This window comes from Lycium ferocissimum, chromosome 1 (assembly GCF_029784015.1).
Source record: "Lycium ferocissimum isolate CSIRO_LF1 chromosome 1, AGI_CSIRO_Lferr_CH_V1, whole genome shotgun sequence".
NCBI classification, from domain to species: Eukaryota; Viridiplantae; Streptophyta; class Magnoliopsida; order Solanales; family Solanaceae; genus Lycium; species Lycium ferocissimum.
Window position 1 is genome coordinate 3,622,210 of NC_081342.1, and position 17,687 is coordinate 3,639,896.

A 17,687-nucleotide genomic window follows, 5' to 3' on the forward strand; every position below is an offset into this window, starting at 1 on the left:
CCATGTCTCAAAGTGAAAATGGTCTCCCTGTGATTAGAAGCATGAGATTAATAAATGAACGCAGGATGAGTATAATGAATAGTATTGTGAGCGGTGCTCGGTGGTTAGACTCGGGTACCCGTCACGGCCCCCTGGTCGGGTCGTGACAGGCCGTACATTCCTCGGCACTATTATATTATATATGGATCGGGCCGTACGTTCTTCGGCACTATTATATTATATATGGATCGGGCCGTACGTTCCTCGAAACTATTATATTATATATGAATCGGGATGTACGTTCCACAGCACTATTAGTTATATTATAACCTATGCCTATCATACGCCACGAGTCGGGCCGGTCGTATATAGAGTTACGCGATATTCTCGGATGTTAGCCACGGTTGCATTCAAATATTGAGACCGGTTTTCATGATTCATCCGTACTTGATGTTCTTATGCCTTACATACTCGGTACATTATTCGTCGACGTCCCTTTGCTGGGGGCGTTGTGTTCATACGCGCGGTCCCCGATTATTTTACAGTAAAAGTATTCGGCAGATGATTGGCTACCAAATCGGGATTGACAAACTCCATTTTCTTCCGGAGAAGTCTTTCGAGTCATTATGGTTATCATATGTGTGTATGGGTATGTCGGGGCCCTGTCCCGACTCATATGATTCAGGTGTTTACTCTTAGAGACTTTGAAGACAGTGTCCTGTGATTAGTATGTTGAGATGTCGTGCGTTAAGCAAAGCGACCGTGTAGGCCGATATGTCAGTTTGACTTATTCGACTTTTGATTAATTGAGTATCGTTCGCAAATTTCTATGGTTTGACTGAAAGTACTTTTTTATATTTCAAAAAAAATTTATATGTCCAGTCTCATTATGTGAACGCTAGAGGGTTTGCTTAGCTCTAAGTAAGAGTTGGGTGCCCATCATGCCCTGATGGGATTGGGGTGTGACAGGAAGAACCTAAATGATACAATAATAACACTTTAACCCGCCAGGTTCAACATTCGCCTCCAACAGTTTATAAAATAAAGGTAAACAAATCATGCATATAAGAATTAAATCAGCGGAAGTCTTTAGTTATCTATACTTGTCAACCATAACAACGTGCCCAAGAGTTAATTAATAACTCAGTAACTACCCACAAATGTATACTAGGGAGCTTCTAAGATAAAGGAATAATAGTCTGACTCTTCGGGACGCAGCCCGGACAACTAATGTAATAAATAAATAAATCAATAGGGTGTCCCGCGAATGAATGTGTGGGCTCACCAAATTAGCTGCAACTGCAAGTCCTTCCTAAACGCCGGGAGTATCAAGAACCTGCTCTTCTCCGTTACCTAACATACCATAAAAACAACAATAGTATGCCTGAGTACTTTGTACTCAGTGAGTGCCTCGGGGACAATAAATAATATGAAAATAAAGTAAAATAATACATAAAGAAAGCAGTCTTGAAAAACATGTGAAACCAATGTAAGAGCAGTTATTCAGTTTGTGTATCTCAATAAGAATTATTAAAATCGATTTTAAGGCCTCTTGTCAATGTGCAACTTCAAATATACCTTTCAATTGATCATAATTAACAACAAAAATTCTATGAGAAAATAACAATATCGCACATGCCAATACAGGCCCAAGAATCAAGCACATCGAAGGGGTGACCGTAGAGGTTCCCTTGTCACAGCGCACCACATCGGAATATGAAATTCTCGGTGGTTATCCTTCCTCCCGAATAGCTAGGCATAACCACTGCAGGTAGCGAACCCGGTAGTGGCCACTCTTCCTCCCGAATGGCTAGGCATTTACCACACTAGGATCCATAGTGGCTACCCTTCCTCCCGAGTAGCTAGGCCAAACATAACAACAAGGTTCATAGCATAGAAGCTGATTCACAATTTGTTTCAAAGTAGTCACACCATCAAATAACATTAAAGTTCATTATGCCATTACCAAAATCCATAACTTCATAGATAATCTTGAAAACGTTTCAACTTCTTTAAACAAGATTCCCTTGTCATAGTTCATTATAAAACATCAGTACCAATAATTAACCATCATTATTGATCATCTCTTATGGAAGAAAATGGTTATGATTTCATATACGTATATAGAGGATAACACAATCAAGGTTTAATGTGGGCTTGTCCCCTCACGCACACCAACCACAATCAAAACATGAATTAGGGTTTGGTATGAGAGATTCACCTTTTTATTCAATATAGAACTTTTGAGAAGAAGACATACATCCATAATAAGGTTTTTAAAAGAGAGACATACAAATCACCTTCATGGTCAAAAAGGATTTTTAAAAGAGACATACATCCATTAAAGAACCTTGAATGAAATTTATACTTCCAACAATAGTTTCAAAAAGTGAGTTTCATTCGGAATAAGTTTTCAAAAGAGAGACATACCTTAATTAAGCTTTACGTAACTCAACAATTCACTTTTACAATGAAGAACACCCAAAACCCTAGCTTGAGTCACTTTGAGAAAGATTGCCTTGCAACCCTAAGTTTTTCATTCAAGAATCATGTTAATAATCATGGGTTTAATGCTAGGATTGATTAATAATGTTAAAGATGGTCTTACCTTATGTTTTGGGGAAGCCCTAGGGTTATTTCTCCTCAAAAAGTCGACCAAAGATGAATTGGAATGATGGTTTAAGAAAATTTCACGTTCTGGGGGTTTTTATAGTCGAGCAAGGCGCGTGACGCATCGTGCGATTCGCACGTTTGACTCGTGAAATGCAGCCCTATCTCACAACGTGTCATAGGGGCGTGATTTCTGGCGTTCATCCTGAGATTCTCAGGATTGAACCGCAGGATGATCACGCGAAATGCACGTTAGTAAAACGGCCATAACTTTTTACTCACAAGTCCGGTTAAGCTCCACTATATACCATTGGAAAGCTATTTCAAATATCTACAACTTCTATTAGAGTAAGGTTTCCCAAATTCGCAACGGATTTTCACGAAATTGGCCTACAAGACAAGTCAACAAATCTTAGGCGATTTTAAGAACTCTTACGTACTTCACTACTTGGTCTTGATCTTAAATCAACTATTTCCACCCAAACTCATATTGATAGGAATTCATATGCATAAAATGTCACATTACTTCTCATTTAATACCTTCACACTTAACTCAGATTTACGGAGTGTTACACTTATTGAATTCCTAAGTTTTTTTTTTCAATTTAAATTCAGCGTTGTGCCCTATAGTTCGAACTCGTGTGTAGTTCAAACTTCATGTTTGTAAACTGAAATTTAATTGTTGCGCTTCCAACTTCAAGAAAAAAGAATTAAAGAGAATAAGAAAGAAACATTCGCAGCAGTGACAAATTTGATTTAGCTTTCTTACGATTTTAGTGACATGAGAAAGAAACATTAGCAGCAGTAATTTTTGTATAAGTTTATAGATAAATTTGTCCTCCAAAATTTAAACGGACGGGAAGAATTGGTGTCTGACGTTCTTTTTCTTTACAAAGATCTCTTATCACTTTCTGTAATTTTATTAGGAGCGCGACTGCATCTGATTTTTTTGTGAAGTTAGATGACAATTGCTTTTAATAAGTAGTTGGTCTTTCAAATTCCCCAACTTTGTGAAAAGAGAACAACCTCTTGGAACTCAATTCAGTTTTCCTCACTGAATATGAGCCTGTTATTAGTACTAGACTGGACTTGGTCCGGCCACATAGGTCGCAAAAGCCCATGACTCAATTGGCTCATTGATATTTGGACGTACCATGCGAGTCTTATATTAAGATGGAGAAATCTCATTCATCCTCAGTTGATTCAATTAAATCTTGTTGGTCAATTTTAATCCTCTTTATAGGGACGAATTTGAGTCGTTTAATTCTAAAGAAGAGGTGTAAATAATTTTTTTAACGTCATCTAGGTTTATCCACTAACAGTTTGGTTTCATAATCTAAACAACAATTTTCACGAGTTATCCTTCTTTTGAGATAATTATTTAGTAAATGATCCTTTTTGTTTTTTTTTTTAATTTTTTTTTATATAGCTCATGGAGCTTTCTAAATTACTTTCTTAAAAATTCATTTTGAACAAATTGAAAATCTTATAAGGTCAATAAAATATGAGTAAATAGTAAACTCAAGTCCAGCGGTCCAAATGGATAATTATTTAAAATTATAAGGTCATTAGCACTTATGTCCCTAATTTGTGTTAGTCTTTAATTTTTGTCCCTTAAGACAAATAATTTTTTTGCAGGGATAGGTTTATACTTTTGCATCATAATAATCCACAATTTATAGCCCGCGCCATTAAAAAACTTAGGTCCAGCTAGACATAAGTTCGATTGCTAAAGAAAAAAGTTAAAAGCCGAAGAAAGAATCATGCAAATTTTTTCAAAATTGTATCTATACAACTTTTAAATGTGCGCCATAAAACCGACATTTGTATAAATCAACCGAATGTAAATGAAGAAATTGCGTGATTTGTCGTTCAAATGGGCTAATCTTTTAATTTTTTCCCTCTAAATGGGTTGGTCTTTAATTTTTTCCTTTCAAAATTAAATTTATGTTTAGCGGGGTATAAGTTCTTTAAGGCATCCGACACAACTTGTGAGATGTTACAACAACAATATACGTAGTGTAGTCCCACAAAGCGGGGTCTAGAGAGGATAGAGTGTACGCAGACCTTACCCTATCTTCCGAAGATAGAGAGGCTGCTTCCGATAGACCCTCAACAAACTTGTGAGATATTATGAAGCGAAAATATAAACTTAGGCCTCGCAAAGAAATTGTTTTTCTTAAGGCCAAAAATTAAAGACAAGCACAAAACAGCGACAAAAGTGCAATTGACCCAAATCTAAACATTTTTTTTTTCGTGCGGAATGGCCTTCCAAGGCACTGGTCTTTAATTTTTGTCCTTCGCCTAAATATCATGGATTTTGGATTTGAATCCCCGCTCAGTCAATTATTAAAAAAATAAATAAATTCGCAAGGCAGAAGTTTTTAGCAAAGTTAGGCCTATTAAGGCAAACTTCTGCCCAAATAGGCCTAACTTTGCCCGAAAAGTTAGGCCTTAAGCCAGATGTTTGCCTTAAGTCCTAATTTTGGGTAAAAGTTTGTCTTAAGGCGAACCTCTGTCTGAATAGGCCTAATTTTACTACAAAACTCTGGCTTGCATTTTTCTTTTTGACTGAGCTGAGATTCGAATCCAGAATCTTGGGATATTTGGTGAAAGACAAAAACAAAAAACTTAACGATTTGAGTTTCAAAAATTATAGACCAATGCCTCTCAAGGTCAATTGTGCAAATGACCCAAATCTAAATAAGACATTCACCGGGCCAAAAAAAGACAGAGACCCAAAAACACATAGTTAGATCCACAGCCCATTTACATTCCCTTCATCATCAACATATAAATTGAACCAAACACAGATAAACCCTAGCAGCAGCTCTCTGCAATAGAGTTCGTGTGAGAGAGAGAAAAGAAAGCATAATGGTGTCAGGTTCAGGGATCTCAGCAAAGAGGATAGTGGTGGATGCTCGCCACCACATGCTTGGAAGACTATCTTCCATCTTAGCCAAAGAACTCCTCAATGGACAGAGAGTAGTGGTAGTTAGATGTGAAGAAATATGTTTGTCCGGTGGACTTGTGAGGCAGAAAATGAAGTACCTTAGGTTCTTACGTAAAAGGATGAACACTAAACCTTCACATGGTCCCATCCATTTTCGTGCTCCTTCTAAAATCCTCTGGCGTACCATTCGTGGGTAATCCCCTCTATTTCCTTGATGTATTTAAACATTCTGTTTATAATTTATTATGATATGGATCTTGTAGTTTTAGTTAGTGGCTCTGGTGTTAATTTACTTTATATGATAATTTGGTATAGATAGTCATTTTTTTTATGGTGATGTACCTGAAATATTGAAATGTTAATATGGTTTAGATATATTTTACTTTTTGTAAATGTATTAGGATTTGATTATATGGTGTCTTAAGGAAGATTAAGCATGTGTGAGCTAGTTTTCTAAGTGTAGATACTCCTTGGACAAATACAGACCAGTTTATGTTGTTGTAGATAGTTTGTTCAATTCTGTATTTGTACTGTATGTATTAAATGTCTGCCTTAATGTGCATTGATTTTCGTTTGTGTCAGTGATAGGTTCGCAAACTTGTCAAGAACCATGCCTGTCCAAGTGATGCAACATTGTTTAATTTTATATTTATGGATATGGCCTTTCTCAAAAGGTTTATGTAGTTTTGTTAGAGACTTGTATTTTGTACTAGAAGTGTGAATTAAGATAAACTCTAGTTTTGAAGAACCATTTTGCGTTGGAAGATAACTTACCTTGTATTTGAATGATATTGACTTGAAAAGAGAGTAGGTATAGATTTTGATGGCGTCGACTAATTTGGATTGGCACATAGTTGATTAATTGATGTGCTTTAGACATATGTTACTTGGACTCATAAAAAATATGGACAGGTGCGTGTCGGATCCTCCAAAAATAGTGTATTCTTGGACGATCTGACACGGGTGCGGCAACATTTTTGGAGAGTCCGAGCAACTTAGGTTTAGACAACCACCCACTTTCTCTATCTAAAAGTATGATTATAGATGACGCTGATTAATTTTGGACTTTTGTGTTCTTGATTCTAGAGAAGAAAGCCTATTGGGTTTAATTAGATTAGTTATACATAATAAGTGGATTTTTAAACACGAATACAAGGTCTAGGCCAAAGCTACTTGTTCTGCCGAACCATAGGCAAGCTTGTAGCTCCACCTCTTGATTGGATCATAGTTGACTAATTGATGTGTTTTAGACAACAGCCTGCTGTCTCAATCTAAATATCTTTGTTTTTCCTTTCAGTTGATGAATTTTTCCGTTAGAATTAGTACCTTTAGAACTACAAAGTCATGAACAATATGTTTAATGATTAGGCAACTATTGCAAACTCCTTCTTCTTGTACACCTGTGAATGATAATGTCTATTCATTTTATGTTAGGATGATTCCCCACAAAACTAAGCGTGGAGCCGCTGCGCTTGCCCGTTTGAAGGTTTTTGAGGGAGTTCCACCCCCATATGACAAGATCAAGAGGATGGTCATTCCTGATGCGCTCAAGTGAGTTGCACGGCAGCACCCATAAATTATTTGTTCTAGTATTATTATTTCTTTTAGTACTGAAGTTTTTTACCTTCTTTTTTTGGCTAGGGTATTGAGGCTCCAGGCTGGACATAAATACTGTCTCTTGGGCAAGCTTTCATCAGAAGTTGGATGGAACCATTATGATACTATCAAGGTAACTTTCTTGCATATGGTCTTTTTCATTTACCCTACTTCGGTTCTCTCTACTTGTGTTCTTACTTTCCATTTAGAATCAATGGAGCAACATATCACAGTTAGCTATTTCTTTTAGGGGTTGTTTGGTTGATGTAATAAGGGATAATGATTGGTAGGTAAAATGCGGGATTATTTAGTCCTGCGTCGGGTCATGGTCTTAGTTAATCCGAGAATAGGGATTAGCTAATAGAAAGTGGGATAGCTAATCCCATGGGGTATCCTTGTTCCGTACTAGTAACCAAATGACCCCTTAAATAATGTTCTTGACTTTATTTTTATGTTCTTTATATACCAATATGAAATGTAATCCTCTGTTCTGAGTAGAAGCTATCATGGCCCTTGTTTTTTTCGTATATAAGCCTCGGCTACTCTATCTGCAATTTTTATAGGATGAGCTTTCATAGAGCCCGTTTGGATTGGCTTATAAGTTGCTTATAAGCTGTTTTCAGCTTTTTTTTAGTCTTGCTTGGCACGCTTACAAATTAAAGCCCATTTTGTGCTTAAAATAAGCCCAAAAAAATAATTGGGCCCGTTTGGTTTAGCTTATCTAAAGCAGCTTATAAGCTGAAAACAGTTTATAAGCTGCTTTTTTAAGCCCATCCAAACAGGCTCATACTTGTAATTTGCATCGATGGTAAAGGTATAATGTCACAATATTCACATCGGTGTTGACTTCTTTGTTGATGATTACTGCAGGAGCTCGAGAACAAGAGAAAGGAGAGAGCTCAAGTAGCATATGAGAGGAGAAAGCAATTAGCGAAACTTAGGGTTAAGGCTGAGAAAGCTGCTGAGGAGAAGCTTGGTCCTCAGCTCGCTGTTATTGCTCCGATCAAGTACTGAAGTCGAAATATAGTTTGTTTGAAGTACAATTTTGCTGGAAATTAATGTTTTTGTCATTAGTTTGTTCCTTGTTAGGACTCTGGTGTTTTCAGTTTTAACAATATTTGCGATGTGAGCAAGACTTCTCTGTTTTTCCGTGTATTTCATTGCCATAACATGCGGAAAGTTTTTCTGAAAGGAATGTGAACATTGAAACAACATATCTTTTAGGTAATAAAAGGATTTTTTTAACATAGCAAGAAATCTGTATATAGTATAAAGAAGAGCTATAGTTGGAGAACACGTTATTACTCAAAGCAACACTCAGCCTATTCTCTACCATTCTCAGGATGAAATTTGAGTTTCTAGCAAGTAGCAAGGTACATAAAATTTTAACAACCAAGCTCCCCTTTTGTTACATCAACTAACCCAGGGCATTGTCATCAAACTTCAAATTTCCCTGCATGATAGTGACTATTTATCAAAGACATGATTAAAGAATGACCACATTTTTGCACGGATTGTTCCTTAATTTTTGTTCCTTATATATGTGGTTTTTAATTTTAGCCCTTGATCTTTAATTTTAGTAGCCCTTGCTGCTTGTTTAATGAGAATATCAGGATATGCTTCGCTTGACATAAGTTTTGTAACATTTTTATCTTCGAAAATTGAACTTTTCCTTGCGCACAAATTTTGTAGAAGTTAAGTTATGCATCAAAAGTTGTATAGTATTTTTCAGATTATATTGAGTGTTGAAAGTTTTGGTTTCTCCGGTATAATTGTGTGGATGTGATGATACATATGTTTGAGCTAAACGCTAACTATGCTGAATGAAATCTAAATTAATGGCCTTTTTTTTTGCCTTATCAGGCATAACTTGTGAGATGTTATGACGCTTGTGCTGAGGCTAAACGCTAATTATACTGGTTGAAATTTAATTCATACCGCGCCAAAAGTGCTGAAGAGCAAAAATTAAAGTCTAACCCATAATAGGGGAGTTTGTGCGAATAACCCAAAAATGGCAGGTGGGTGCTATTTCTTTAATCTTATTTTAGTTTTCTGATAATTAAGTCTAATTTTGCATCATATGACCCAAATTACCCGTAGGATATGATAATGCTGTAATTCTTTTATGAATATTTAATTTAAAATAGATTCTGAAAACTATCTTGACAAAAACTTAGATAAGCTAAAATTTAGTTCATCATGTAATTGTCAAGCCTCAAAGGGAGCTTTTATACTTTCTTCTGTGTGTTTAGATGGTACCAATTAATGGCCACATTGAGGCAAATGCTATAACTTCCTGCAAAGTTCACCAGCCGAGAATAGTGGTTAATCGTTAATCATCAATGCACTAACCACGCCTTATTTTTTGCTTAAAATCATTAAATGCATTTATTAACATTAATCCAATAGGGAAATCAACCAACAATAACCTGCATTTGGCATTTTCAAAGCTATCTGGTAAGATTTCTCCAATTTTGACCGTATAATTCATTTATGAAAAAAGAAGTAGATGGAAAGACACAACAAAAATGTGATGAAACCTATGAACTTGTATAAACAATTTTTGGAAAAAACGTTTTCCAGAATTCTTGTTGGGAATAGATTTTGTACAAAAACAAAATGAATTTTGATTATCTATCGTAACGTTTGGAATAGTATGTGCTTTGTGAGTAAATAATTTTATTTGAAAACTACCTTAAATTATTTCTTCAAAAAATAGTTTCTTGAAAAATTCTTTTGCAAAAACTTTTTGAAAAATACTTCAACAAACACGTTTAGTTTTTGTTTTTGTAAGATTTCAAAGAAACATTTCATGAAAAAAAAACCCTTATATTGAAGGGGAATGATATCGCATCTATACATATTGTACAATATATAGGACGAGAATTGCTTTGTGTGCCACAAATTCAAGGTGAACATATTTTTACTTGTTCTATGTACAATTAGTTACCACAAATAAAACTTAATATTATGAAAGAGAGAGAGTGAATACTAATAAATATTTTACGATGTACCAAAAAAAATTTAGTTGGGAGAGATCAGTGAGAGTTAATTAAGTCAGTAATTATTATTACTAGCCCACTACTAGCTGTAATTAACTAGCAACTCTTGACTTTTCACTTGTCTAAAATCTCAAACATAAAAACCATTTCTCATGAACTTCACTTCATTTCAAGGTGACTTTTCTTTTACCCCACTTTCAGTTTTGACTTTCCATTGTCTAAAAGTTCTTAACTTTTCTTTCTTGAACTTCAATTCATCAAAACCATATATATATATATTCGAGGTTCTTTCTTGTTCTTCATACAAATAAGAAAAGAAAAAAAAATGGCACTACATTTCTTTAAAAGTACAGCACTTTTGTTTTTCTTCTATGGATTAGCAAATGGAAGAGTATTGCGATGGCCATCAGTTGGAACAAATTTATTTGGATTTATTCCAACAATATATGTTAGTCAGTCTGGTTTTGCCCAATTTGAGAATATTCAATCTGCCATTGATTCAATTCCTTCCAATAATTCTGATTGGATTTGTATCTTCATCAACTCTGGCTTGTACAAGTATTTCCTCTACTCTCTTCTCTTCATATTTGTTTATGGATGTTGTAAAGACAATCTGAATGCAGTGGCGAGTCCAAAATTTAGAGTCACAAGATTCTGTTCTTTTTGTATATGTGCTAGTTCTCTAACACACACATAGATTGAGTTAGGTATAGTGAATTCCGTTGAACAATTTTCGAGGTATCCGGATGAGATGTGCTTGGTGGAAATAGAAAGCCGTCAGAAATCCCAGATTTTTAACAGAATACAGAAATCTCTATAGAAAAAACATGTCTTTCTAATAGTGTGAACTGTGAACCTATCGAATCTAATTTAGATATACATTCCAAGATTTCTATACTCACATATATAGTTTGCGCATTATTATTATTGTTGCTGTTATTTTAATGTTTTTTAATGTTTAGTTTTAAGTACTTGGATTCTACGTACATCATGTATATCCTTCAGAAATGAAACCTATGAACTTATATATAGGCAATTTTTGGGTAAAAGCTATTTTTTTTTTTTTTTCCTTTTGGAGATAGAGTTTGTACCCAAAAAATAAAATGAAATTTTCTTAATTACGACCTTTTGAAGATGTGTAAGTGTCTTGTGACTTGTGAGTGGAAGAACTTTATTTGAAAAATGCCCTTATAATATTTCTTCAAAAATAGTTTTTTGAATAGTTCTTTTACAAAAACTTCTTGAAAAATACTTAAACAAACACATCTTCTTCTTCCTTCTTCTTTTTTTTTTTTTTTTTTGGTAATATTCAAATAAACATTTCATGAAAAATATGACTATACTAAAAAGATTAAGGGAGAGAAAAATGCAATGATATCAAAGTTCAAAACAACTTTCAACATAAAAAATGTCGCATCTATACATATTGTACCACATAGGACGACAATTACTTTGAGACCATAAATTCGAAGGTGAACATATTTTGTTACTTTTTTTACATACGACTAGTTACACAAGTAAAATTTAATTATTATGAGAGAGAGAGAGAGACTACTGATAAATCTACCAAAAATAATTAGTTGGGAGAGATCAGTGAGAGTTAATTAAGTTAGTAATTATCATTATTATCCCACTACTAGCTAGTAATTAACTAGAAACTCCTGACTTTCCATTTATCTGAAAAAACCCCAAAAATCTATTCTCATGAACTTCACTTCATTTTGACTTTCTTTTACCCCACTTTTCTATTTTGACTTTTCATTTCATAAATTTTGTCCTGAACTTCAATTCATCAAACTATATATATTCAAGGTTCTTTCTCGTTCTTCTTACAAATATAAGTTTTAGAAAATGGTGCTACATTTCTTTAAAAGTATAGCACTTTTGTTTTTGTTTTATGGACTAGCAAATGGAAGAGAATTGCAATGGCTATCAATTGGAACAAATTTATTTGGATATGTTCGATCAATTCGAACAATCTATGTAGGTCAATCTGGTCATGCTCAATTTAAGAAAATTCAAGCTGCCATTAATTCAATTCCTTCCAACAATTCTCATTGGATTTGCATCTTCATCAGACCTGGCTTGTACAAGTATTTTCTCCACACTCTTCTCTTCCTGTTTATCTATGTATTTAGGGGCGAATCTAAGATTTTTTTTCTTCTTTTTTTCGCTAGTTCTCTTACACTTACATAATTGAGCTAGACACAATGAATTCTATGGAACATTTTTGTTCAAGGGATCCACATGAATGTGCTTGGCGGAAAATGTTTTTATAGAAAGCTGTGAGAAATCCTGGATTTTCAACGGAACTCCGTAAAAAAAACACGTGTCGCTAATAGTGTGAACTCATCGAGTCTAATTTAGATATTTCCAAGATTTCTACACACACATATAAAGTTTGAGCGTTGTTATAATTGTTGTACATTATGCACATATATTTTTTTGGTCAAAATTCTTGGTTAAATATTTTTTTTCTTTCTAAATTGGTATTAAAGACTAATAATTTTTTTTGCATTCACTCATGAAGAGAACAGGTGCAAATTCCAGGTGATAAACCTTTTATTTATTTAAAAGGTGCAGATGTAAGAACAACTATTGTGATGTGGGATGCTCATGACTCACTTATAACAAGTGCAACTTTTTCCTCTTTTGCTGACAATATCGTAGTGGAAAATATAAATTTTACAGTAAGAAACCTTAAATCCTATGACCCTTTGAGATTTTTTTTTTCCTAGTTATATAATTTAATGTTTGTCATATTTTTTTTTTTTTTTGTAGAATTCTTACAATTACCCATTTAAGAAAAATGGAAATCCAATGAAACCAGCATTAGCAACAATTGTTTCAGGGGACAAAACTGCATTTTATGGATGTGCTTTCTCTGGTTTGCAAGATACTTTGTTGGATGATAGTGGCAAACATTATTTTAAGCTTTGTACCATTGAAGGAGCCATGGATTTTATTTTTGGCACCGGTCAATCCATTTATGAGGTATAGTTACTTTTTTTTTTGTTCATTGCTACTATCTTTGGTTATCTGTCTTTTAAGATTTTTGAACATCTTTTGACATTTAATAGTTTTAAATGATTATTTATTGGTAAATACTTATACATACACGCACGATATTTGCATCAAATTAAGCAATTTAGTCATAACAGCTAAAACTTAAACTGAGCATACATCTCACTTAATCATGATTAAGAAATAAATGTACATATAGAAAATCAATATCTTGGAGTCACTTAACCTCTGTGTTCGGCTAAGCAAAGAAATAATTTCATGGTCCAATATCTTGGATTCACTTAATCTATGTGTTTGACTGAACAAAGAAATAATTTTATGGTCTTTAACTCTTAAATATGACTTGACAATGTGACTGTAAAATCATTTACCAAAAATTGTTATTTTTTGGAACAAATTAAAAAAAAAGAGTGACATAAAATCAAATAGAAAGGGTAAACGACTTCTTAATTAATTTTTTAAAACGTTAAATATTTTGAGACATATTTTAATTTTTAAAACGACTAATATTTGGGATCGGAGGGAGTACTAAACAAGTGCACTCATGATAAAGCTAACTCGAAGCAAGTTTGTTTTGACAAAAAAATATTAACGCTTTAGCTAATCCCTAATTAATGTAAATTTTTCTTTAGATATGTATGAACACTCGCTTGTTAATATTTCTGTCCACTTCATTAATGGAGTTGAGGACAATTTTATAGTCAAATAATTTATACATACAAACAACAATGGTCGCAAAAACAACGTTTTCAGGTTAATTAGTCTTTACCTTTAATTGGACAATTAATGAACTAAAATCCATACATAGGCCTTGGATACCTCTAGCTTTTCAGTAAGAGGGTCATATAGAGTTTCACATTAAATCTTGTCTTTGTATGAGAAAAATTCAGTTGCCTTGAGATTAATGTGAGGTTGAAATTATCTTGGTTTTTTTGTTTCCCGCTCGGTGTCCGGTATTCGTATTGGGTCTCGACTAAATTCGTACTGGCACGGAGAAGTCTCATATTGAGGGGTAAAACGCTCCTTAATAAGGGTAATTTCATACTCATGACTCGAACCCGAGATCGCTGAAAAATGTATTAGTTTACTCTTGATTTTTACGAGGCAAAGCATATTTGAAGCTTTTAGCAAGTAAAAGACAAAAACACTCATGATTTTCACGTTTGAGATTGTGCATGATGCCAATCCAACAAATCAATGACTGATATATATGAGCCTAGTCTCAAAATATCTAAGACGAGTCTTTAGCTAGTTAATTAGATTTAAATTAGTTAGGTCCCTCGAACAATGTAATATCTCATATTGAGTAAATTCTTAAACCTTTTCCCTTGTTACCACGCCGAGTACACATAATGTTTTTGTTAAATGATAGTAGAGTAGTTGATAGATAATTTACCTTTGCTATCATTCTGCAGAACTGTACATAAGATTTTCCCATCATTCGTAACCGGTTTATTTAAATAACATGTATCTTACTATATGTTCTTTTAATAGGAATGTACAATATTGGTGAATGCTGGATCAGTAGCACCAGATTATGGAGGATACATAACAGCACAAGGGAGATCAGATCCAAATGATGCAAATGGATTTGTGTTCAAGAATTGCAAAGTGATGGGGACAGGCAAGGCATTCTTAGGAAGGGCATGGAGGAGTAATGCTAGGGTCTTATTTTATAAGACTTCCCTTTCCGACATCATTGTTCCTCAAGGTTGGGATGCTTGGAATTTCGAAGGCCATGAGTAAGTTCTCCACACTCTCCACCCTCCCCCCCCCCCCCCCCCCCCAACCGGCCAACCTTGCAACCCCCAAAGCACCTCTTCTTGTATCACTTTCTCCACTAATTAATACTTTTGATAACTATGGTGTCGGGGTCAGCTATGCGTGCTCAATTTACCTACTAGCCTCCTTCAAAGATAGGTATCGGGTAGCTTTGTCCACTAAGACTTGAATAGAAAAAAAAAATCACATGTTGTTTTGCTTCCTTTAGAATTTAAATCTCCTTATTCATAATACATGTCTTTTAAAGTTTTGTAAACCCTTTAGAAAATATATTATTAGTCTTGGTCATAATTAACGCTCAATAAAGTATTGACATATTTACTAAAACATTGAATATTCTGAAACAAATACTGTTTGCCAAAATGGCTATATTTGGGATCATAGACCGTATGAAAAACAAATGTCTATCTTTACCAAGTTTTTCGTGTCTTTAATTTAGATGGTCGATGAACGTAAATATTCTGTTAGAGAATGCTACACTTATCTGTGCTTCTTAGGCACCATATTTGCAGAAGAAATAAAAGAGAATTTTAAATTAAATTTTGGGATATTTTTTATTAACAAGCTATTAATTTTTGTTTTTTTAGGGACCAATTGACTTTCTCAGAAGAAGGCTGTGATGGATCAGGAGCAGACACATCAAAGAGAGTTAAATGGGAAAAGAAGCTAAGCAAAAAAATAGTGGAATCATTGACAGATCTGTCCTTCATTGATACTGATAATTGGATTAATGGACAGCCTTTTATCTTGTTAAATTAGAGAAGGGTCATAGTTTAATAATTGACTCAAGCAGATTATGTGTTTTTCTTTCTTCTTCTTTAGTTCCTTTCTTTTGTATGACCCTTCACTCCACTTATATGTACTTCTATATCCAAGAACATGAATAGAAAACCTAATGTTATTTGAGTTTCAGCAAGTTTTTAGTAAATTTTCTTTACCCAGTAATAATTAATGGGAGAGAGGCATATCTCTCTGCATTAATACTACTTATTTATTGGCATGTTAAAAATTCCAAGAGATTGAGTCTAATAGTATTATAACCCAATTTATGTATGTAATTGAATAAAGTACCTTAGGCTAAGATTTAACTTTCAAAAAAGATTAAAAAAAAAAAAAAAAAAAAAAACTAGGTGATTTCTTGTTATTTAGCTTTGATAGATAGAGTTACCCAATACCTAAAGGTGTCAGATGGACGGTTAGTCAAATTTGAACGAGTCAAAATAAGTCAAATTAGTAGGTGGTCATGACCAAACTTGCCAAAATTCACTTTCGGTAAAAATTGGCCAAATAACGGAGATTATAAAGTTGCCTCGCTCATATGACCCAGCCTTCCGCCTATTTATTTTGCTTTTTTAGAAAAAACTATGAAAGCTATTTTTTAAATAAAATTATTAGCTTACTTTTTTTCATAATTTACATAATTTCTTATCACTAAATTTGTATTATATGTTTGGATTTGGATTGCGTATTGATTCATTATACTATTTTGATCCGTTTTAACCCAATAATTTGATAGATCATTTCAGATTCAACTCGTTGGGTCGTCAAGTTAACAAACGAAACCTATTCAAAAGATAATAAACTTGGACGGGTTACTAAAATACAGAAAAAGTTGTATGTGAGCACAAAAACTACATTAGTATCTGAGATAAATTAACAAAATATAATGCTATTTTTGAAAACTACCCCAATTTAAACGAGATAAGTGATCAGTCATACTGAACGATAAATCAGGGCACAAGGCCCAAAACATGATTCTACCTTTTGACTGGTAAACTCCATAGCAAAAGTCCAAACTTCAAGAGCTCAAATTACTGCAACCTAATGGTGGAATCTGAGGGAGATGAAGACTCCTATCAACACCCAAAGCTGAGCAAACACCACTAATTGTGCTGAGTTTCCATCAGTAATAATGAAAGATTCAATCTTGAAAATCCCTATTCTGCCAGCAGAACTCATCACTGAAATTCTCTTGAAATTCATGTCTGCTTCAAAATCTTGGCTTGCAATGATCTCTGGCCCTGAATTTGTCAAGACCATCTCAGTATATCTGCTAATAACAAAGATTACACTCACCACAGACTTGTGTTGAGTTCAGCTGAATCTAGCTACAAACTTAAGGACTGTTCTCTTAGCTTTTTGTTTAATGACTCTGTGACTGAGTCATTTGACTTGGATTATTCCACCAAAAACACCCACCAATCTGTTTGGGTTGTGGGGTCTATCAATGGATTGACTTGTCTTGCCAATAGGTCCACTGACTTGTTTCTATGGAATCCATCTATTAGAAAGTTCAAGAAATTGCCTGATCCTTCTATGCATACAAGTGGTTGACATTTTGATTGTCATGCTAGTGTCAAATATGGTTTTGGATATGATGAGTCATGTGATGATTATAAGGTAGTAGTAGTTATGTTTTATATTTGCAGATATGTAAGTTTGCGTCCTGTTAAGGTCAAAATATATAGTCTAAAGAGTGATTACTGGAGAACTGTTGTTGGGAATTATCCGGGTGAAATGTGTTCCAGTGACGTGGTACATTTGTAAATGGGAAGCTTCATTGGGCTAGTAATAATGGTTGTTGTTTGCATAGGGGCTGGAACATCATTTCTATTGATTTAACTGATGAGAAATGGGGGAAGCTAGAGCAGCCCCGCTATGGAGAAGGAAATACTCTTTTGCTGCTGGCAGTGTTGAGAGGTGATCTTTCTGTCTGCTGTAATTATATGAGAAGTCAACAC

General features: G+C 34.2%; 2 protein-coding genes across 4 annotated transcripts; both read left to right on the plus strand.

Annotated features, from left to right (window-relative positions):
• Positions 1 to 5,434: 5,434 nt before the first annotated feature.
• Positions 5,435 to 8,395, plus strand: LOC132061158 (large ribosomal subunit protein uL13z). The gene is made up of 4 exons (XM_059454040.1): positions 5,435 to 5,735; positions 6,977 to 7,093; positions 7,184 to 7,271; positions 8,009 to 8,395. The coding sequence occupies exons 1-4, from the start codon at positions 5,464 to 5,466 to the stop codon at positions 8,150 to 8,152; spliced, it is 621 nt and encodes a 206-aa protein (XP_059310023.1). The 5' UTR covers positions 5,435 to 5,463; the 3' UTR covers positions 8,153 to 8,395.
• Positions 8,396 to 9,008: 613 nt separating this feature from the next.
• LOC132061228 (probable pectinesterase 29) lies at positions 9,009 to 15,852 on the plus strand. 3 transcript variants are annotated; one of them, XM_059454153.1, is made up of 7 exons: positions 9,009 to 9,156; positions 9,391 to 10,592; positions 12,128 to 12,233; positions 12,671 to 12,830; positions 12,922 to 13,134; positions 14,659 to 14,906; positions 15,534 to 15,852. In XM_059454153.1, exons 2-7 carry the CDS (start codon positions 10,466 to 10,468, stop codon positions 15,703 to 15,705), a joined length of 1,026 nt encoding a protein of 341 aa, XP_059310136.1. In that variant the 5' UTR covers positions 9,009 to 9,156; positions 9,391 to 10,465; the 3' UTR covers positions 15,706 to 15,852. The 3 variants fall into 3 exon arrangements, with proteins under 3 accessions (XP_059310136.1, XP_059310101.1, XP_059310077.1); XM_059454118.1 differs by lacking the exon at positions 12,128 to 12,233 and having other exon boundaries at positions 9,391 to 10,698; XM_059454094.1 differs by lacking the exons at positions 9,009 to 9,156; positions 9,391 to 10,592 and having other exon boundaries at positions 11,241 to 12,233.
• The last annotated feature ends 1,835 nt before the right edge of the window (positions 15,853 to 17,687 follow it).